At 40.4% G+C, this 21,854-nt stretch overlaps 2 protein-coding genes across 2 annotated transcripts; one reads left to right on the top strand and one right to left on the bottom strand.

Moving 5' to 3' along the window:
* Positions 1-2,695: 2,695 nt before the first annotated feature.
* Positions 2,696-8,853, top strand: nudc (nudC nuclear distribution protein). The gene is made up of 9 exons (XM_084919932.1): positions 2,696-2,908; positions 3,577-3,654; positions 3,764-3,973; positions 4,081-4,152; positions 4,270-4,383; positions 5,403-5,597; positions 5,690-5,773; positions 5,883-6,001; positions 7,759-8,853. Exons 1-9 carry the CDS (start codon positions 2,834-2,836, stop codon positions 7,808-7,810), a joined length of 999 nt encoding a protein of 332 aa, XP_084776058.1. The 5' UTR covers positions 2,696-2,833; the 3' UTR covers positions 7,811-8,853.
* Positions 8,854-18,161: 9,308 nt separating this feature from the next.
* Positions 18,162-20,674, bottom strand: tbxta (T-box transcription factor Ta). Its single transcript, XM_084919512.1, has 8 exons — positions 20,453-20,674; positions 19,924-20,188; positions 19,523-19,657; positions 19,352-19,413; positions 19,204-19,265; positions 18,916-19,089; positions 18,703-18,826; positions 18,162-18,609 (listed from the first exon to the last, which is right to left on the bottom strand). The coding sequence occupies exons 1-8, from the start codon at positions 20,635-20,637 to the stop codon at positions 18,351-18,353; spliced, it is 1,266 nt and encodes a 421-aa protein (XP_084775638.1). The 5' UTR covers positions 20,638-20,674; the 3' UTR covers positions 18,162-18,350.
* Between the last annotated feature and the right edge of the window lie 1,180 nt (positions 20,675-21,854).

The raw sequence follows: 21,854 nt of genomic DNA, 5'->3' as shown, positions 1-21,854 counted from the left end.
GACTTTTTGTTGGATGCCCTTGAAACATGTTTTTTGTTCTGGTTATCCAGATAAACTAATCTTCTGTTATTAGTGGGAGGTGACTTTAATATTGCTCCACATCCTTACACAGATGGACACCTAGTTCAAATAACTCTCTGTCTTGTTACCTAAATACATTTATGCAAAAAATTCATTTAATAGACATTTGGAGAGTTAAAACCCCTAAAGCCAAACTGTATACATGGAATGATAAATCCAGCTCTTCTAAATCCTGTACTGATTTCTGGTTAGTCCCTGATTGCTTAGATAAGAATAATATAATAGTCAATATAATGCCAGCTCCACTTACAGACCACAAAGTGGTATCACTTCAGGTTTATTTAAGTCCTAATGCTGCCCAAGCAACAATAACTACTGATCAAAACACATTGATCAAAGACCATGAGTACCATTCACAGATAGTTGGGGAATGGCTCCAATCACAGCATTGTAAGATGGCAAAAGATGTACCCTTAGGCCCCCTCCTATACTTCAGAGATGGTCTTTCCCTTTTTCACGTAAATGGCCTCCCATCTTGTGCCATCCGCTTCGCCAGAAGAAATGTATAAATCATGGCAATAATGGCAAGAACGGTACTCAAGGTCTTTGATCAGTGGGCTTTGGTCAGTAGTTGTTGATCAATGATCATGAGATTTTGCATATTAATGATGAAGGAACTGACCTCCCAGCCCATTGTTGATGCAGTGGTGCAAGTTTCAGTCATTATGCAAATGTAATGTTTATAAGATTGGGGAAACCTGCAGTCAGCTGAGACTGAAGAAGTCACTTGGATGAGTGACGAAACATTTCTCCCACTGAAAATGCCACGTCCAGATGAACAGAATCAACCTTTTGGGATTTACTTACCTGGATTATTGAGCATGCATCAAGATAAGGAGTTCAGTTAGTCAAGCAGGTTTCACAGTAGATCTGCTACTCCACTGTGCCTAGGGTGACTGTGCCGGGGTGTTACAGGCAGTGTTGGTCAAGTTACTTGAAAAAAGTAATTAGTAACTAATTACTGATTATTTCTCAAAAAAGTAATCCCATTACTTTACTGTTTACTTATTTTCAAAAGTAATTAGTTACTTAGTTACTTTTTAAAAACACGATTTACAACCTGAATAGGTGATAAAGCGATAGCTCTTTCAGCCCAATTCTACTTTTTCTACATAATCCATCATACAAAATGTAATCAAATGGAAAAGTCCCTTTTTAAAACTTGTTTCATTAGTTTTAATCTTTTAACTTTATGCATCAAGCAAAAAACTTAATTATATGCAACATTCTCTGACTGGAAGAAATTTGTTTAATATTTAAACCTATTTTCTGCACATTCCAGCACATAAAATAAAAATATTTTTTGTGTTTACACTCACTCTTTCAAATAGATGCAAGTAAAACACAGCAGAAAATAAATAAAGTCCTTTGGTCTAGCGGTCCTTTTGCTCTATTTTCACCTGTAAAGCAGGAGTAGGGTAGGCGGAGGTTTACCCTGGTGCAGGTGTGCCGCAGCGGTCAGTGGAAGAATCCGCGAGTTTCTCTGTGAATTTCCCATTACCTCGTAGAGCACTCGGTGCTTGCTTGGAAGTTTAGGGGGGGTTTCGCTGTAAAAAGAAGTTTTCTTCCCACGCACAACGGAAGCTAATGTTTTTGTCACTTTTTATGGAATCAAACTTAAAGTAAGGTCAGTACTTCCATGCTTTAAACGCTGCACGCTCATACTCTCTCTGCACTCGATATATTATCCATTGTTGATCTGCACACAGCTGTTGTCACGAACGTCACACTTGCTTACGTCACTGTCATGAGACATTCTCCCAAAAAAATCACGGTTTTAGTAACGCAGTAACGCAGCGTTCCTACGGGAAAGTAACGGTAATCTAATTACCGTTTTTGCAATAGTAATCCCTTACTTTACTCGTTACTTGAAAAAGTAATCGGATTACAGTAACGCGTTACTGCCCATCTCTGCCCAAGACACACTAGAGAGTTTGTTTGTTTGTTTGTTTGTTTGTTTTCAGCTGGTCTGGGAATGCCCTGGATAAGGTGGAGGGGGTGACGGAGAGGGAAATCTGGGTTTCTCTTGTCAGACTTTTGCTCTCATGACCCAGCGAAGAATAACTGAAAGAAAGTAGATGGGTGTGTGGACAGCTAGATGATTAACTACACTGTCCAGAAAGATAATAGCAGTTATGGAATGTTAGTGATGTAGGTAATTCTTTATCATAGAAAAGGTTGCATACCCAAAATCACAGTTTACCTTCTTGTCTTGATAACTAAGGTTGGAAAGTTGACTTTGTATATTTTAATCTTGCTTTTTTATGGCATAGTTTATGCTTGTTTGTGTCTGTGATTGTGTTTAAAAGTAGAAGAAGGAGGAGGAGGAGAAGTAGCTGCTTAAAGCTCCATTTTCCAGCAAGTTGCACCAATTATTTCTACCTATCCAATATAACTCAGCAGCAGGCTAGATTGTATTATTATTTCAATCCAATATGTTGAATGAACATGACAATTGGCATTTAACTGAATAAATGTAAAGTTTCAATCATGGCTCCGTTCTCTTCTCTAGAATATTCTTATTCTTCAAATAAGCCCGAGTCCCGCCCTGAAACAGCGCCTTCCATTTATTGGGTGTTTTAGCTATCAGTAACAGTGTATTGCTCCAATTGGTCGAAACAAGAGCAAGAAGGGGGTTGTTTCCAGGAAGTGTTCAGCGTGACTCTCACAGAACAGCTTTGCTTTCTTTCTAACAGAACTTGTTTTGCTTGATTTTTGTGCCGGTCCTGATTCCGTTTCTCAGTCAGTCAGCATGGGTGAAGATGAAGAAAAATATGACGGCATGTTGCTTGTTATGGCGCAGCAACACGAAGGAGGGGTGCAAGAGGTAAAGCAGTGCATCGCCGTGCTAACATGCTAAAGCTACTGTACTAACGCTAACGTGGTTAGCCTGTAAGCTAGTATGTACACCGTGCCTATGAACAGTCACAAACACGAACAAAAAATAATGTTTTAAACTGTTTTGCAAAGTTTAGAAAATGATTTTGTTATTAATAACCATGGCTTTCGTGGACTAGCTTAGCTACAGTCTGCGGAGTGTTCTGGTGAATTTGGCATACATGTGACTAAGGAGACAGCACAACTTAGCAAAAAATGAACTTAGTTCTGTTTGAGCATGTCTATTAGATGGTCCATGGTCCTGATAGAAACTGTTAAAAGTAATGTTCGTTACAAGTAATTTTCTTACTGTAGTAATGTGACGTTGTGTCCCGGATGAGTGAAGGTTCTGGAAGAAAATGTATTTGCTAAAAGAGATCTGCTGTTATGAGGAAAAGGTGAAGGATGTGATCTGGAATCAGATGCATAAGATAAAGCGCAACGAATGTTTGGTAACAATGGTGTATTTTAAGAGTCGTGAACACGCAGACACCCAGCACAGAAAAGGAAGGCTCTCCCATCCACGCAGTAATTTATTTCAGACATAAAGTCCATAATAAAGCTGTAATCTGTTATATGGATTTTGTAACTTATTCTTGACCTATTTTCTGTCAACAGTTAGTAAACACATTTTTCAGCTTCCTCCGCCGCAAAACTGATTTCTTCACTGGTGGAGATTCAGGTGCAGCAGAGAAGGTGAGCATTGCTGGTCCAGCTATACCTCGTGTCACATTCAAGAGATCAGTGATAAACACACAACTCCACCCGTCCCTCAGTTTTAAATGAAATCCCTTGTGTTCTTCAGCTCGTCAAGGATGCCTTTGCTCACCACAGCAAGCTAGCGCTGAAGGCCCAGAAAGAGAAGCAGATGAAACAAGAGAAAGAAAAGAGAGAGAAAGCTGAAAGAGCGGCCAAGCTTGCAGAGGAGGAGAGGAAAAAGAAGAACGACGACGGTCCAAGAATCCAGGAGCTGACAGACGAGGAAGCAGAGAAGCTTCAGACTGAGCTTGATAAGGTGAAATGCAGATTTCAAAATTTTCTGTCATCAGTGTGTCTCTGAAACGGTCAATTACACTCTGAACTGTTATGTCTGTTAATTTATGTCTGGATTTTTTATGCTAGAAAAAGAAGGAAGAAGAGAATACAGCGGCAGCAGCAGAGATGTCATCTGACAAAGCCGAGAAAGAGAAAGGCGTGAGTGAGGAGTTTGACATGTACCTTATTACTTAGTGTTGACTGAGCAGTAAAATGGGGTGCACTTAACGTTTTGTTTAATTAACTCTTATTCATGTTCATTTTCTTTTCCTTCAGTCTGACTCTGAAGGAGAGGAGGATGAGAAGGACAAGGATAAACTGAAGCCTAATTCGGGAAATGGAGCTGACCTGCCCAACTACAAGTGGACGCAGTCCCTGTCTGAAGTTGATGTGAGTTCTTTCTGGTTTCAGCATCATGCTGGACTTTACCTTTTCTCAGCTTGTGTTTACTGAACATCTGAATGGTTCTTTGAGCATCTCTCAGCTTTCAGTTGTATTCTCACCATACTTACAGCTCCATCATAATGTTGTTCTTACAGCTCAGTAATGTCATCTTTGCCTGAGTTTGCCAGTTGGATAGCACAATACGATGCATATCAAAACCCTCTTAATGTTTCCTGTGCATTACCCTGTGCCTCTTTCTTTCAGGCGATGTGTTTCCTTAAACAGCATGCGCCAGAACACATTTGTATTTGTTTTCCATTGGCCTTTGCAGAAGGGGAAGATCATGACACTTATGTGAATTCTACATTATTATTCCTTCCAGCTTTATTCAGATATGCCAAGAGTGTTGTGGAAAGAGTCAGAATGCATACAGAATACTGGATAAATAAAAGGTGCTGGAAGTTGTCTTAAATATCTTTTAACATCGCCATTACATTTGAGTACCACCTAATGTGTTTGGGGTTGTTATAGCAACATGCGAGAAAGTTCTGTGACATTATTTGTACGCGACACAAGCGCAGAAATGGAGGGCGTCGACGTAATCTTATACCTCCTGCTCGGTGCGTGACTCAGACACCACGGTGTTGTTTCTTGTGTGGCCATATTCCTCGTTGCCGGGTTTCAAGGGCAGTTTTAATTTTCATAAGGCGACACTGTCATAAGTGATCGTGCGGGACCACTGACTAGCCAATCAGTGGCATGCAATCTGTTGAAATCACATTATCAGATCTACCGAGATCACTCCAGCTCATTAGGTACTAAAAAGTGCCTGTTACCAGGTACAACACTTATTGGAAAACCCTAAAATTCAAGTTGAGCCAGACAGTTTTGAGTGGAAAAAGGTTTTATTGGAGAGCAGTGGAATTTCTTCTCTTTTTTTCTGTGCAGATGAGAGTTTTATAAGCTTATAAGAACACATGTGCGCGTGTATAATTAAAATATTAATAATTAAACTCCTCCCACAGGTGGCAGTGCCCTTTAGCGTGAACTTCCGCATTAAGGGCAAAGATGTGGTGGTGGACATCCAGCGGCGCTCCATCAAAGTGGGCCTGAAAGGACATCCTCCAGTTATTGATGGCCAGCTCTACAACGAGGTGAAGGTAGAGGAGAGCTCCTGGCTCATCGATGATGGCAAGGTGGTTACTGTCCACTTGGAAAAGGTAAGAAGACATGTAGATGTGTGGCACACTGTGGAATTACTCAGTCAACTGGAGAGAGAGAGAGAGAGTGTCAAATCGTATTTTGATTTCAGATTAACAAAATGGAGTGGTGGAGCAAGATCGTCACTACAGATCCTGAAATTAACACCAAGAAAGTCTGTCCCGAGAACTCAAAGGTAAATGCAACTTTCACACTAACTGTTTATTGTAGAAGGAACTAAAAGATTACTGACACGTGTGGATCTTTCTGCTCCTTCCTCACTGTGCCCGCTTCCTGTTGAACAGCTGTCAGATCTGGATGGAGAGACGCGTGGTATGGTGGAGAAGATGATGTACGACCAAAGGCAAAAATCAATGGGCCTACCTACATCTGAAGAGCAGAAGAAACAAGATATTCTTAAAAAGTAGGTTTCAGTGTTGGTGCAGATTTTGTGTCTGAAGGCTACAGTAGACGCTAATAAACACCTGAATAATGGAGCCGTCTACTTTTGAGCCACTCTGTGGGTAAAATGGGCACCAGTTTTTAAAATTAAAGAAGAATCCAAACAAAGCTGCAGGAGAGATGATAAAAAATGAAATGTCATGAAACTAAGTTAATCACATTTTAAAGATGGCGAAAAAATTGGAAAAAAGATGGGAAAAGAATCGGTTGCCTTCATGTGAAATTGCAAAGATGTTTCTCCTGCAGGCATGTTTTGATAGTGTAGTGAAATGAACTGATACCACTGAGTAAAAAAAGTTTGTAGTATACTTTGGAAATTAGCAATAAAATATAAGTAAGTATATCCCAGTCAGTGAAATTGCCTAGAAACAATGTTACAAATGGAGAGCTGAAGTAACACGGTGTCTTTCTTGAGGCAGTAATATTTAAACAGTATGTATCCCAGTAGGCTGCAGGTCCATGTATGGTATGGTAAAGATGAAGAGTCTATCACGTTTGAATCCGTACATTAGGGAAGTTAACATGCACTTGGAGCTTTATCCACCTCCACTCTCCAACACAAAAAAGTGGCACAGCCTTACTTCTGCTGGTGAGAGAGACAATCCATGAAGTTCCACTTGCTGTGTTTAGAGGAAAAACAAAACTTAAGCCGCAGACACTATAAAAGATAGACTTAGCTTCTGGATCTTAAAAATTATGCCTTAAACCTGCAATCTTTTTAATGGCCACCAGAGGGCGATACTTGTCTACGGAAATATGGCCCCCAGGCTTGATCTTTATGTGCTCTGTCACACATTTCGGCTCATTTTGAATATAAAATGAATTCAGTTGTGTTGATTTTTGTCATTGTGTCATGATGATTAACCACAAAGAGCTCATTGATTTATGAGTGCATGAACCCAGTTTTGTTTTTGTACACAAATAATAATGATATATGAAGCTTTCAATTTCGCGGCAATCGGTTTAATAAATGGAAACTTTGTTTTAGGCAAACAGTGGATGGTAACAATTAACATGACACAATTTCCTGTTACTCTGTTTAAAATTAACTTAAAAGAAATAGATTGTGTACTGCTAATTTTCCTCTTATAAAAATTCTTCTATGTAGGAATTTTCCTGAGTGGGGGGGGGAAACAAACAAACTTCAGACTGATGTTTCAATGACTGTATGAGTCAATGGTTCATGTGCAGCTTATTACCGTTTGTTGGGAATGACCCCTTTCCCTCCTCTGCTGTCTGCTGAAGCCCACTTCCTCTTCTAGCTTGTTAAAGCTGCCTCTGAGGATCTTGTTTAATTTTATAAAGGTTAAACAATACTACCATAGGGAGTGCTGTGGAGGTAATTGGTCTCAGAGTTTCTTTAGTGACACAAAGGTCAAATTGTGTCTGTCCAATCAAACATGTTGTGTGAAGGTGTCATCTCAGACGAAGCGTACAGCTTTTCATTCTTAGTAGAATTAAAATAAACATTCGCTTTGCAGCAGAAAACAAAGGCTTTTCCTCTGACCAGCCTGGAATACAGAAAGTTTTTAGAATAATTTCACTTCATAGAAATGTGAGAAAACAGATGTAACGTGCTCTGTTCCTTCCCAAAAAGTTTAACCAACTGTCATGATCCATAAATGAACGAATCTCCCATTCACTGACTTCACAGGCTGACTGCACCTCGCCTTCTCACCTTCCTTTTGTTTCTGACTCTGACACCTTCTGTCTCTGCAGGTTCATGGCTCAGCACCCAGAGATGGATTTCTCTAAAGCAAAATTCAGCTGAGGCTTTCTGTTGTCAGAGGTTTTAGATTCACGGTTCATGTAAATGACACCAGAGCTGACATCAGGCACCAACCAACTCCCCCCTTCATCTCTCTGCTGGACATGCTTGTGCTGACGTGCATGTCTGAAGTGCATAGATTCATGTTTAAATCTAAGAGTTTGATAAATGTAACAGCAGTGTTCTTCCTTTGCATGTTGTTTCCATATTTAAAGATGTGTCTGGATTTTTTTTTTATTTTATAAATGGATTTAAAATGTAATTGAGTTCTGTTTCTGAACCATCAGTCTGAAGAAGTGCAATCATTAAACCAGGAAGCCTTTTCCTCCTCCTGCTGTGCAGATTTTGGACGCTCATGAGCTTCTGCAAGCTTGTGAGCTTGCAGAAGCTCGTGAGCTTGGAAAAGCCAAACGTAACGCTGCAGTTCCAGTGCATGAATAATTGGAGCTAATTTATCTGAATTTCAGGGGCGGGACCACATCTTGGAACCCCAAGCGCTACAAGCCGTTCGTTTTGCTTCGTACCCCACCCTCACCCCCTCTTTCAATTCATTCACTTCTCTAAAATGAACCTAAAATGAGGATGTGGTCCCAGCTAGTGAAATGCAATGATATCATACAAAGGTTGAATAAGATGTTTCATTTTCAGCCACAAGAGGGCAGTGTCTTCCTGAAACATCAGGAGAGTGTATCAAAGGCATTAGAGTGTTCGGTAGTTTTTGAATAGAGGACAAATCCTATCAATCTGATAGGAAACAGAAGATGGCGCGTTAGATTTTAGCTTTAACTGTTACAACAGAGTCACTAAATAGTTAAAATCTTAATTCTGAGGTAACGGTGAATAAGGGCAGGTGTAGCCAATTACACGCAAGGTTTTTTAATAATAAAAAAATGTTTTAAAGTTAGCTTTATTTTACTCCATTATACTTGTAGTAAATGACACATAAATATCGACTATATCTGTGACCACATACTGATTAATGAACCGGGAATTCACACTGTGAAAAGGTAGAAAATTCTTTAAATAAATTATTCAGTCAATGCTCATATTTGTTTGTTGTTTGCAGCCAGTGCAAAAATAAGCGTCTGTGTGTGCTTGAGTTAAAAAATGTTTAAAAATCAACTCTTTCATCTTGTAAGATAAAATAATTGGACTGGCTCTTATATTGCATTTTATTCACGATGCCTCACTCACACAAGCAACTTTTTTTCTGTGCTGACGTGCTGTCTAACATTCTCACGTTCACACTCGGATGGATGCATCAGAGAGCAACTTGGGGTCAGTATCTTACCCACGGGTATTCGGCATGCAGACTGGAGCAGCCATATATACATATAATTATTCTAACTAAACTCCTTGAGTATTAGATGACCTGCTCTCTCTGCTGAGCTACAGCCACCCTAATTATATTCTGAGTGATTGTGTTTGCAAGTTCTGATCAGTTACAGATGTTACAGAGCAGCTAAAAGTTTCCACTCTTGTGTCTCTGAACTGCAGCAATCCATCATGTAACCAATCTGCCAAGTTGCACTTTAGAAGTTGTTGGGATGCAAACGGTGCTGCTGATAGCAGTGAGCAATAATTAAACATATTAAATGCATTCATTAAACCACATTGCTCTCTGAGGACTATTAGCCAGGCTATAACCAACAAGTCAAAGGCAGGCTGTCTTACTGAGACCACGCTGGATATCATGCGCCTCTGCTAAATGTTCCTTCCCTCAGGACCAGTTTGCTTACAAGACTCTTCAGCTTGTGTGACTGTCCACAGCTAACTGGACTGGGCTGTCAGGATGGTGAGAGGCTGTCAATATCACTACAGCTACCAGAGGGAACATACATTAGCTTATGCTGGTTAGCAGCTCCTCCTAATGTGTGAAATAGCTCATGTAGTTCAAAAACACTGTGCAGTCAGCAGCCTCATCAGGCTATCAGGCCTGCTGTCTGCGGACCACAGGTAACTATGTCAGTATTTGTCACCATTTTTCCTGCAAGCTTGGTGCCCTGTAGGAAAATTACAGAGCACTGGGCTTTCATTTATTCTGTCACGGCTGTCCAATGGTTGACTGGATGGTGTTAAAGTAGCAATCACAAAATCACAAAGTGGCCAGCTTGAATTACAAAGCACCACGCTTGTTTAACACTTACACCAACTGTGATAACCTTTTCAGCTTTGAGGCTGATTGAAGAGAACTTTAGACAAGTTAAATAGTTTTTGGTAACTAGACCCTCCTCATTATTAACAGTCAAATATTCATTTGTGCTTTAAATGCCATTTTTATTCTGTTCCCAGCTTTATGTCTCCACTCTCTCCATTGTTAGTTTACACCCTGACATAGTAGCAGGTTGAATTCGATTGGTGCCATATATTTTAGTGAGAAATGTCTCTCTTCTTCTTTCTATCTAAGCCAAGTGACGTCTGAGCTCAGTCAAACTATAGACGAAGAAGAAGAAACATAATTAATCTGGAAAGCTCACTGTGACCAGTGAAGTGTGGGATTCACAGAGCTTTGGTCGCTGGCCAGGTCCCAGTTTTTATTATTCAAAATTGTTATTACACATATTTGCACTGCATTCACCAATCAAATTTTTAAAAATGGACCCTATACAATGAAGTGTGGTCTATTAATCAGCTGCCAGAGCTCATAATTGTATGAGAATTATTATTATCCTGATTCATTTACATATTTTTGCCTCTGCTTGTCTTTGTATATTCAATATTTATATAAATATATATTAAATATTAGCATTTCAGTTTTTGAAGTAGCTCCATCCTGGTCAAAGAAAGTCACCCTGAAGCCTGATGGGATTGTGGTTGGGTGGGGCGGCGGTATGACTGTGCAGGGGCTGAGGGCACGGAGGAGCCAGAATCTGCTCAGCTGACAGCAATGTCTCACCAAGGTACCAGAATTTCTTCATTAACAAAGACACACAGACATCAGAGGGACAGGGTTGGGGTTCTGGGGTGGGCGAGGCGGGCGTTCTGCAAACACTCCTCCTCACCGCTGCACTGACTCGCTGTTCCAGACTTGGCGACTTGTGTTTTTTGGCAGCAGCCTCTCGTAAATCACCCACAAGGCCCGTAGCACAATGTGACTCACCGTTGTAGTCATGGTGTTTGTGAGCACTGTTTCACCTTCTTCTGTAAGGCTAATTGGTGGAATTATTCCTGGAAGTGGAGGATGGATACGTGAGGGTACACCAGGACAAAGATGGGATGGGATTAGGAGAGGCTGTCAGATTTTGATGCTCATGGTGCATTCATAGATGATAAAAACAAGTTTGACTTTGCCTCTTGTCTGCATCCAGCTTCTTTCTGATAAATCTTAGTTGGATCAGACTCTACACGGATAAAACTTTATAATTAGACCTCTCCGAGCCAATCCAGCATGTGGATGTGTTACCTAGAGTTCACCATCCTCCACACCTGGGTGCTGAGCACACTCTGTAAAGCGTATTTGGAGCACACACTTCCAGGGGCGGCGAGGAGGCTGATGTGCAAAGTCAAACTCCAATTGTCAATTAGCAAAGGCCAACACAGGCTGCAGGCTCGGGCGTACAGAGCAGATCAGCCATCGTGGAGGACAAAGGCTTCAGTCAGCAGAAGGTCCTCTGGCCAACACACAAACACACACACCTTAACTGAGAAGGCAGAGAGGGCCACTGAGCCCAGCAGGACCTGTTTACCACTCCAGACTGAGCAAAGACCAACAGCAAACATCCTCCAACTGTTCATAAACACACAGACACACACACTGAAGATGAAAATAAGGGTCCAGTGAATTTTTGCTATTTGTTTATTTGTTTGTTTAATTTGTTTTGTTTGAAAATATATAAATACTGCACACAGATAAGAGTCAGAGTGTGTTTCATGCTAGTGTTGCCAAATATAACCGTAAATCCTCACAAAATGTCTGTTTTTTACTGTTCCAGTGAGAAAAATGTCTAAAAACATGTCAAAGTGTCAAATGACATTTTGACAAAGCTAATTTACAGCTTTATAAATCAATATGATCTGTTGCATATACTAAAGTCGGCTTAAACATGTATGCATTCTGTCCAGGAAGTGGCTCATTGTGTCTCACCTGAAGAGAATTATCACCTGATCCTGTAGCGCTACAGTCTTTTAATGTCTTTTACCTTCTTTCTTTGGTTTTCCGACCCTGCCAGCTCAGCTTCTCCAGATGTCTGATCACCTGCTGCTGGAATATAACATATTTATAAGAACAGTAAAGTTCTTGTCTCCACTAGGAGCTTACTTTACACTTTTAGCCCATTCCAATGTGGCTGATAGGCAACTTGATGATGTCATAATATATTGTGCATAACTATCAACTGTCAAATAAAAATTATACAATGCCTTTCTTAGATGTTATAGGTGCATAAAGGTATGAAACATCTAATTTTAGCATGTTGCTCGGTAATTGCTAGGCAACATAATGAGATTTGATACAGATGAGAACCTTCAGAGACCTAAGATGTGCTAAGTTTGGTTGCTCAGTTCCTGATCGTGTACAAAAGTTCACGGTCAAAGAAACAAACAAACAAACACACAGAAACACAGATATTGTGTATTCATGGACACAGCGTAGGAGGATATGCAAAGGCTTGGAGCACTGTTATTATTATTATTATTAATTTTATTAGTAATAGTTGTAGTAGTAGTAAAATTAGTATTAGTAGTAGTATTAAATCCTTCATTTAAAAATCAGTCAATGAAATGAAATCTGGATTTTCTTTCAAGAGAGCTCTGTGTACAACAAATACAACTTTTAAAATAAATACACAATAGATTTTCAGTATTAAGAAAATGTTCAAGAAGTATTTGTGATCATAAACATAACCCTTTAAATGCTATAATGAAATAAGAGAAAGCAGCTTTATATGTTTGTAGCTTGTTAAATTTGTAGGCAGCAGAATCACTGAACTCAGTTCCTCTAAGTTCAGTGTAAATGAGAAGTGCAGCTAATGTGAGAGTGTGTGTTTAAATGAAATAAGAGAGCAGGATTAAGTGGGCATTTATGAAATATAGCCAAGAGATGAAGATGCATGAACGTAAATAATCTACTGCAGACAGTAAACTTTGTAACACTTTTACACGTATGTATACAGAAGTCAAATTTGATCTGGATTTATTTCCACACTTCATATTATATGAGAGCTGCTGCTACAACAACTCAATTTCCCTCTGGGATGAATAAAGTCTCTCTGATTCTGAGTCTGGCATCAGGTATTTCAGATACACAACTTAAGTTCTGTGAAGCATTTGAATATGGACGGAAAGCTGGATCATTTCTAAATAGCATTCATGTCGTTACATCTAAATGATATTGACTTCTACAAACAAAAAATTATCTATCTTGTCTTTAAAAAAACAAAGGTGACATTTATGGTATGTACCAAAAACTGTCTATACATTATTGGGTATTATTTATGTATAAGGTGAATAAGAAGTCCAAGAAAAAAACCCTGAGGAACACCTGTGCTGCTGTGTGCTTAGTACTTCATAAAACCATTTACCTGACAGCTCATCTAAACCAGTGATACACTGTAAGGGCCAGGGTGCACAATGAAATCAACAAAATGGAAATATCATTGACCTGGTTATTCTCAATACTCTCAAGAGGATTTAGAGGATCATCATTTAGCCTGGAGAAATAGTTTGCTGATTTATAAGAAAGCCCTCCGCAAAGCCAGAACATCTTACTATTCGTCACTGACTGAAGAAAATAAGAACAACCCCAGGTTTCTCTTCAGCACTGTAGCCAGGCTGACAAAAAGTCAGAGCTCTGTTGAGCCAACCAATACAATTTTAATCATTAGAGAAAAAATTACCAATAATCATCCCACAGATATAATATTATCTACAGAAACTTTTAGTACCATTGATGTTCATTTAGACTCTTTTTCACCAATTGATCTTTCTGAGTTAACTTCAATAATTACTTCCTCCAAACCATCAACGTGTCTTTTAGACCCCATTCCTACAAATGGCAGGACCTCAAAGAAGTCCTGCCATTAATTAATTCTTCGATCTTAAATATGATCAACCTATCTCTAATAATCGGCTATGTACCACAGGCCTTCAAGCTGGCTGTAGTTAAACCTTTACTCAAAAAGCATCTCTAGACCCAGCAGTCTTAGCTAATTATAGGCCAATCTCCAACCTTCCTTTCATATCAAAAATCCTTGAAAGAGTAGTTGTCAAACAGCTAACTGATCATCTGCAGAGGAATGGTTTATTTGAAGAGTTTCAGTCAGGTTTCAGAGCTCATCACAGCACAGAAACAGCTTTAGTGAAGGTTACAAATGATCTTCTTATGGCCTCTGACAGTGGACTCATCTCTGTGCTTGTCCTGCTAGACCTCAGTGCAACGTTCGATACTGTCGACCATAATATCCTATTAGAGCGATTAGAACATGCTGTAGGTATTACGGGTACTGCGCTGCAGTGGTTTGTATCATATCTATCTAATAGACTCCAATTTGTACATGTAAATGGAGAGTCCTCTTCACACACTGAGGTTAATTATGGAGTTCCACAGGGTTCAGTACTAGGACCAAGGCAGTATCATCAGAAGACATAGCATAAATTTTTACTGCTATGCAGATGACACCCAGCTCTATCTGTCCATGAAGCCAGATAACACACACCAATTAGTTAAACTGCAGGAATGTCTTAAAGACATAAAGACCTGGATGGCCGCTAACTTTCTGCTTCTTAATTCAGATAAAACTGAGGTTATTGTACTCGGCCCTGAAAATCTTAGAAATATGGTATCTAACCAGATTCTTACTCTGGATGGCATTACCTTGGCCTCCAGTAACGCTGTGAGGAACCTTGGAGTCATTTTTGACCAGGACATGTCCTTCAGTGCACATATTAAACAAATATGTAAGACTGCGTTCTTCCATTTGCGCAACATCTCTAAAATTAGAAATATCCTGTCTCAGAGTGATGCTGAAAAACTAATTCATGCATTTATTACTTCCAGGCTGGACGACTGCAATTCATTATTATCAGGATGTCCAAAAAACTCCCTGAAAAGCCTTCAGTTAATCCAAAATGCTGCAGCAAGAGTACTGACAGGGACTAGAAAGAGAGAGCATATTTCTCCTGTTTTGGCTTCCCTTCATTGGCTTCCTGTTAAATCCAGAATTGAATTCAAAATCCTGCTCCTCACATACAAGGTCTTAAATAATCAGGCCCCATCTTATCTTAATGACCTTGTAGTACCATATCACCCTATTAGAGCACTTCGCTCTCGCTCTGCAGGCCTACTTGTTGTTCCTGGAGTATTTAAAAGTAGAATGGGAGGCAGAGCCTTCAGTTTTCAGGCCCCTCTTCTGTGGAACCAGCTTCCAGTTTGGATTCGGGAGACAGACACTATCTCTACTTTCAAGATTAGGCTTAAAACTTTCCTTTTTGCTAAAGCATATAGTTAGGGCTGGACCAGGTGACCCTGAATCCTCCCTTAGTTATGCTGCAATAGACGTAGGCTGCCGGGAATTCCCATGATGCATTGAGTTTTTCCTTTCCAGTCACCTTTCTCACTCACTATGTATTAATAGACCTCTCTGCATTGAATCATATCTGTTATTAATCTCTGTCTCTCTTCCACAGCATGTCTTTATCCTGTCTTCCTTCTCTCACCCCAACCGGTCGCAGCAGATGGCCCCGCCCCTCCCTGAGCCTGGTTCTGCCGGAGGTTTCTTCCTGTTAAAAGGGAGTTTTTCCTTCCCACTGTTGCCAAAGTGCTTGCTCATAGGGGGTCATATGATTGTTGGGTTTTTCTCTATATGTATGAAGCGCCTTGAGGCGACTTTTGTTGTGATTTGGCGCTATATAAATAAAATTGAATTGAATTGAATTCAAGTATAAATAATAAAATTGGAAAAATTCCATCTGTGTCCATTTGTTGCATGCAGTAAGCCCGTATGGCCCTGGATTTGGAACAGCAGTAAAGTGGAGGGTTGGGAGACATCAACATTTTATGACAGGACCTTTGCTGCTGCGATCTGCCCCACCAGCTGTGGGTCACATTGCTGCTTCATTGCTGTTTGCCTGTGGCCCCGTGACCCGCCAGCCTTCATTTGCACCTCGGTGAGGACCACTCCATCACTGTACTGTGGCCAAAACCTCCATGGGCCTGACACACACACGCACGCACGCACACACACACACACACGACACCACTGACATCATGAGTGTGCAAGCCCCTCAAACCTGGAATTGGGTTGATTCAACCAGAAACCTGAATCATAAAGCTAATTTGGCTTTTTTGTGTGAGTTCACTGAAGCTGTAATTGTTTCTTCTTCTTCTTTTTTTTAAATTTACACTCTGATGTTAGCTGTGGTCCCAGCTGTTATTCAGATCCAGTTTTCCAGTTATTGTTAATCTTGAGACTCTCTGTATATAATTTTATACATAAAATACTTTTGAGTATTTACTCAATTATGGAAATTTAACAAACTGCTTATTGTTTATAAACACAAATTCATTCACTATGTGAATAATTTATAAACTATGAAAGTCTTTTTTTCATTTACAGTTACCCACCTTTGTGGGATCAACTGACGATAGTGCGCAATGCACATTATTATAACACGATGGTTCAGATTATGCTGCCAAATGAAAAGCTTGGTACAGTGAATAGATTCTGGTTTTGTTCCACTGTGTCCCTGCTAGTATTACATAGCTAACTTTGAATGAATGGTTCCATTAATTAGCATATCCCAGTGTATTTCATTCAGGTGTTAGCATATTGGGTCCATGTTCTTTGACTTTCCTCACATGCAGTTCTGAACGTGCTAACTGTACGTTGCACATTGATGCAGATTATGACAAAAGGGTGCCAGTGATGGTAAATACCCCTTATAAATTTTTGAAATTGGACCATCAAGTCATCATTTCAGTCACGCCAGAGAAGCCACATTCACTTTTAGTACAAGCATGTGGTCGGTGGTATTTAAAGAAAGGTTGTGTTGCAGGGCCAAAGGTTTAAAGTTGAGGGCAAAGCGACACAAAGTTACACCTCGAGAACAAAACCTATAGGGTCTAAAATAAGAACAGGTGTTTGGTACATTAGGAAAGTGTTTCTGTTAATTAAACCAGTGTTTTAATCAATCACTGTAATGAACAATAAAAAACAATTCAGCCAATGGCACTGGTTTGGTTTATGTAGTTTCCAAATTAAAGATTGTGTCCATCTTTAACCTCCTAGGACCTGGCGTCCACATATGTGGACATCACATTTTGGGTTGTCTAGACCAAAATACAAAATTTTGCTCTACAAGGGCCTGATATCCACTTACAAGGACATTATATTGTCACTGGTCTATCGAAATTTAAAGCGAATGTCCTCATATGTGGATCTCATTTTTCTCAGAAACAAAAATCAGGTAAAAAAAAAAATTAATTAATTAAAAAATTCATGTAATTCTTTGTTTTTACATTCATTATGTCCCAATCAGCCCAAATAGCCAAGAGAAATTAAAAATGCAGCCATTGAAAGAGTTCGCATCTTAGGATTTGTTCATAGTCTTCTCTCTGTGCTGAAATGTGAATCTGAATATATATTATATTGTTTTACATTAACATGAGGTGCCAAGAATAAAAAAGGAAGAAATATTTGAGAAAACAAACATTTATAATTTATTATTAAATGACATAAATAAAACTCAAGAGAGTTCACCAGATACAAATAAGATTGTATATATATACAGACTCTTGTGTAGGGGGCATCTTTTTATTCCCTTACAAGATGTAGAAGGCACATGTCGCTCAGTCTGAACACAGAACATTTATATTGGACTCACAAAAGGCACATTTATATGAAAAAACACAGGACATTAATTTATTCTATATACACTCATATACACATTAATATTAGCAGAACCTTTCCTCTTATACAGTTAACAATAAAAGTGAAACGACTGAAGAAGTCACTGGGATGAGTGACGGAACCTTTGCAACGCTCCATCCAGATGAAGGGATACAAGTTTGGGGGATTTCCTTACCTGGATGATTAGCGTGCATCAAGATACTCTTCAGTTCACTTTAGCTGTGTGATGTCAGCAAGGTGGTGACGCCACACAACCATGTAACAAATATGAAATAAGCATAGAGGATTTACGAAGAGCAATAATTTCTGACTGTGCAGCTATTCTAAAGCTTATCTCTTAGAGGGAAACTGACTGATTGTCTTCAATTTCAAAGTTCTCTCAGCTTTATTCAAGTCATCTTGTTCAAATATCTCTAGGGGTGGGCAATTATTATTTCCCAATGAGCTGGATTAGAAACTGGGACTGTTGTGGAGAGCCGCACTCTATACGCAAATTGGTGTGGCTCTCCACAACAGTCCCAGTTTCTCATGTGGCTCCTTGGGGAAATTATATGCCCTCCTCTGCTCTAAGCTGTTTCACAAAATCCTTTTAGACGTGGTGAAATTTCCACATATTCTCCAGGAGCTGCGTTCATGTCTGTGGTCCTACTCCAAATCCCTCCGACCCCTGTAGACGATGGCCAGGTAGCTTCAGCTGCTCAGTAGGTCTGAGCTACAGGCGTCCAGCTAGCAGTCAGCCTGGCAATGGAACTCTCAAACTGGGCTTCCCCGACCCCAACCTCACCCAGGCTGGGGTCGTACATTGGGGAAGGTGAGGAGACAGGCAGCGAGGAGGTCAGGCCTGTGTATGAAGAGCCCCTAAGGAACTGGGAGGTCAGACCTCCAGGTATGGAGCCCGAAGCCGAGCCTGAAGGGGTGAGCGTGGTGCCAGCTACTGACCAGAGGCTAGGGTACTGACTGTGGACCAGAGAAAGAAGAGGGTTGGAGTAACTTATTGCTTCAGTGCTAATTTCCCAGCCTAAAGTGCAGCATAAAACCAAATAAGCTCACCTAGAATTGGATGTGGAGTTGGTGGTGTGGGACAGAGTGCCCATGCCTGTGGAGTTGGGGATCTGAAGAGCAGACCAGCTGTCATGAGTTGGCAGAGTCCCTGAAGTGTTGTCCATGTAGTTATCTGAAATTAAAATGAATGCACCACAAATCAAATTCCAGTTCTTCCATTTATTTATTTCATCAATATAGTACGTTGACTAGGAGTCTTACTTGTACTGGTGGTGCGGTGGGGGTAGTGGCTGGGGTACGGGGCCGCTCTGTGGCTCCTCAGGCTGGAGTAGCGCTCGCAGTAGGATCCAGAAGAGTGGCCTGTTGTGCTGCTGAACTGAGGGGGGCTGCTGCTGGGGCAGATGGGACTCTGGCCTGGAATGAACCAACCTCCAACTGTGGAGGGAAAACGTGTACAACTGAGTCACGCATTGGAAGCTGCCAGAATTAAAATATATACATATAACAACCAGCATCAGCCTTGATGCAAAGATGCCATCCAGTACTCACGTTGAGAATATCCAGACTGTTGACTGTCCGTGCTGTGATCGGACACTTCTTTATGGTCACTCCTGCAATCAAAAAGACAGGATTATATGCTACATAAGAGCATGCTAACTTGACTCATTGAGGAGTAAGTTGAGTTCTCGGCCTTAACCTCTCCTTGGCATCCAGGAAGGCTTTAGCAAAGGGATTGTGCTTTATCTTCAGAGCTGTGATCTGAAAGAAGCAAACGGCTGTTAGCATTTCAGTCAATATGTAAAACACGTAAGCACTGATAACAGTTTCAGATGGAGATTTATCCTCAGGCTACTCTAACACCACTGACCTCCTCATTCTGATAAGCAGTGACTGCAATGAACTGTGTTTCTGGGAAGGACTGGCTGCTGATCATCTTCTGGATGCCTCCCACCTTCACGATGTGTATCCTCGGCTCATATTTGTGCAGAGAATTCAGCATGATCTGTAAAGGAACTGATGTCACTATTTCATCTTTTTTTGGACTCAAGAGAAGACAACAAATGGTGTCAAGTGAAAGTAATAACATTCACTGAATTACGTATATTAAAACAAATCATCTACATTATGATGCCATGAAATAACTCCAGAGTAATCCAACATTCTGAGAAAAGCACTAAACTCCATTTTGGTGTGTCTAAACCAGAACGTCATTAAATCTTTAAACATATCCTTGTAACTAATAATTTTAACTGTGCGTTTCTCTCTCACCTGACCGCCGCCGTTAAGTTTATTGGAGAGTTTGACTTTGCTGAAGGACACCGGCGCTTTCATCCAGTGCGCTCCGAAGTTTGGGGAATCCGGATGGATGTAGACGCAGCTCGGGCTCTGGGGTTCCGGTTTGCCTCCGGGAACCCACTCCCCGTTCACGTACTTCCAGCGGTTATTGTCTGCGGCGACGAAATCCAGCAGTACCGAGTACATGGCGTTTGGGTCCAGACCTGTTACGCTGGCCCTCAGAACCGGAAACATTCTCCTGAAAAAAGAAAAACAAGAATTTATGTGGTTTGTGAATTTACACTTTACAGAAACACAAGTTTAATTAACATCTTTTAAACCTGCAAAGGCCTCAGAAACAACACAAACAGCGCTCCCGTGCTCACGTGTGTCAGATTTAAAATCGTGTTTTTATACATTTTCAATTTAATTTCAAATTTTCACATTTAAAACGCCGCGCGTAAAATGCGCCCGGCCGCGTTCCCACAGAACACCACCAGGTCTCCCCACACGCTGGGCCTACCTTCCCGTCTTGGTGACAATCATCTCGTTGGTCAATTCTTTAAACTTGTTCCATAAGTCTGCGTCCTCCAGCGTCAGTTTAATATCCCTCTCGGACGCGTCTCCCTTCTCGCTGCCCTTCTGGAACTCGCTCTCCACGGCGCTGAGGAGATGCTCCAGACGCTGGTCAGGGTTGGAAGAAGTCATATTTCCAAGGTGTGTCAACAGACCTAAATCCGAAGGGAAGGGGCTCAAAGACTGCGAGACAGGCCCGAGTAGATACTGGTTTCTATACCTCCAGGCCTCCTCATTTAAGGGCCCTCAGGGACCTCATGGGGATGTGGGGCGTGGTTTATTAGCGGACTTCTCCGTCTCTAAACGCCGCCCCACTTCACGCCGAACGTCTTTATAATTTATCAGTTTCTTTTCTTTCTTGTGAAAGAGAAACACGTGAAACATATTTCTTTCAACCAAAGTCCACGTAAAAAATCTATTTATTAAATTTATTGGATCATAGAATTCAACGAAACAACTCCGCTGTCAGAAAAGAAAAACTTAATGGGTAAAGTTTGGTATTTTTACTTTAACCCCCAAAAATATCTTGCAGCTTGTTGCAGCTGAAGCCTTACACATTCAAAGCTGTGCATGCAAAACAAAAGAAGGGAAGCGAGGAGAGGGAGCCGTGCCTTTGAACTCAGTTGCATATTTGCAAATAGTGCTAATCTTTTGTTGTCTCAAATCCACATGGGTAGAGGACCGGTGTTTACTGAGTGAGGACCATTAGGGGAGACTCTGCGCTGCTGTCGTGCAAAAGTGTGGATGGCCCAACAAGTGATGCCTGAATTTGCATAATGGGCCCTGGAAACTCTTTTCAGGGCAGTAATATTAAATATTTCAGAAGCCCTAGATGTTAAATACTTATTTAATAAACACTGTGTAATGTATTTTAAACCACAAGATTTACACCCAACGCAAAATTTGAGCACAAAAATGGGTAAAATGTAATTAAGTTAGTGCAGTTTTAGAATTGCTCCTTTACTTTTCTTTTTCTGTTCTGACATACATGGAGTCAAACTGTGCATGGAAGAGAGAGAGAGTGAGCCCGAGATAACAACAAACAAACAAAAAAACAGGAAAAAATTATAGATGTTCTCCACTATTTTCATTCTAATTGTATTTCTGTTAATTAGAAAGTTTTTTTAAACTCAGTATTAATATTATAGCATTATAGCAAAATTATATGTGTGCTGCTATGATGCAATGGGTGCCATAAAATTGTTAAACAACAAGACATCTTTCTGATTTTTTTTACACTAAATACAGTTAAATCAGAAAAAAATTAACAATCGTTTTAATGAGAATCAAAATAATATTTTAGTTATACGACATAAAAAGATGCACCACGCAGTTGTACTACATGCACA

Source organism: Perissodus microlepis, chromosome 22, assembly GCF_051167445.1.
Source record: "Perissodus microlepis isolate ML-2025 ecotype Zambia chromosome 22, ASM5116744v1, whole genome shotgun sequence".
Lineage (NCBI taxonomy): Eukaryota > Metazoa > Chordata > Actinopteri > Cichliformes > Cichlidae > Perissodus > Perissodus microlepis.
Note: the sequence above shows the minus strand (reverse complement) of the source record. Positions and strands in the feature narration are given on the sequence as shown.

What these genes read in the sequence shown, in the direction of transcription:
- tbxta (XM_084919512.1), bottom strand. Translation starts at nt 20,637, where the DNA reads ATGACTTCTTCCAACCCTGACCAGCGTCTGGAGCATCTCCTCAGCGCC. An exon ending in TTCCTGGATGCCAAGGAGAG is followed by an intron (nt 19,266 to 19,351) that starts GTTAAGGCCGAG and finishes TTTTGATTGCAG; the next exon opens with GAGTGACCATAAAGAAGTGT. An exon ending in CCACCGCACCACCAGTACAA is followed by an intron (nt 18,827 to 18,915) that starts GTAAGACTCCTA and finishes TTTTAATTTCAG; the next exon opens with ATAACTACATGGACAACACT.
- nudc (XM_084919932.1), top strand. Translation starts at nt 2,834, where the DNA reads ATGGGTGAAGATGAAGAAAAATATGACGGCATGTTGCTTGTTATGGCG. An exon ending in AGTCCCTGTCTGAAGTTGAT is followed by an intron (nt 4,384 to 5,402) that starts GTGAGTTCTTTC and finishes CTCCTCCCACAG; the next exon opens with GTGGCAGTGCCCTTTAGCGT. An exon ending in TCTGTCCCGAGAACTCAAAG is followed by an intron (nt 5,774 to 5,882) that starts GTAAATGCAACT and finishes CCTGTTGAACAG; the next exon opens with CTGTCAGATCTGGATGGAGA.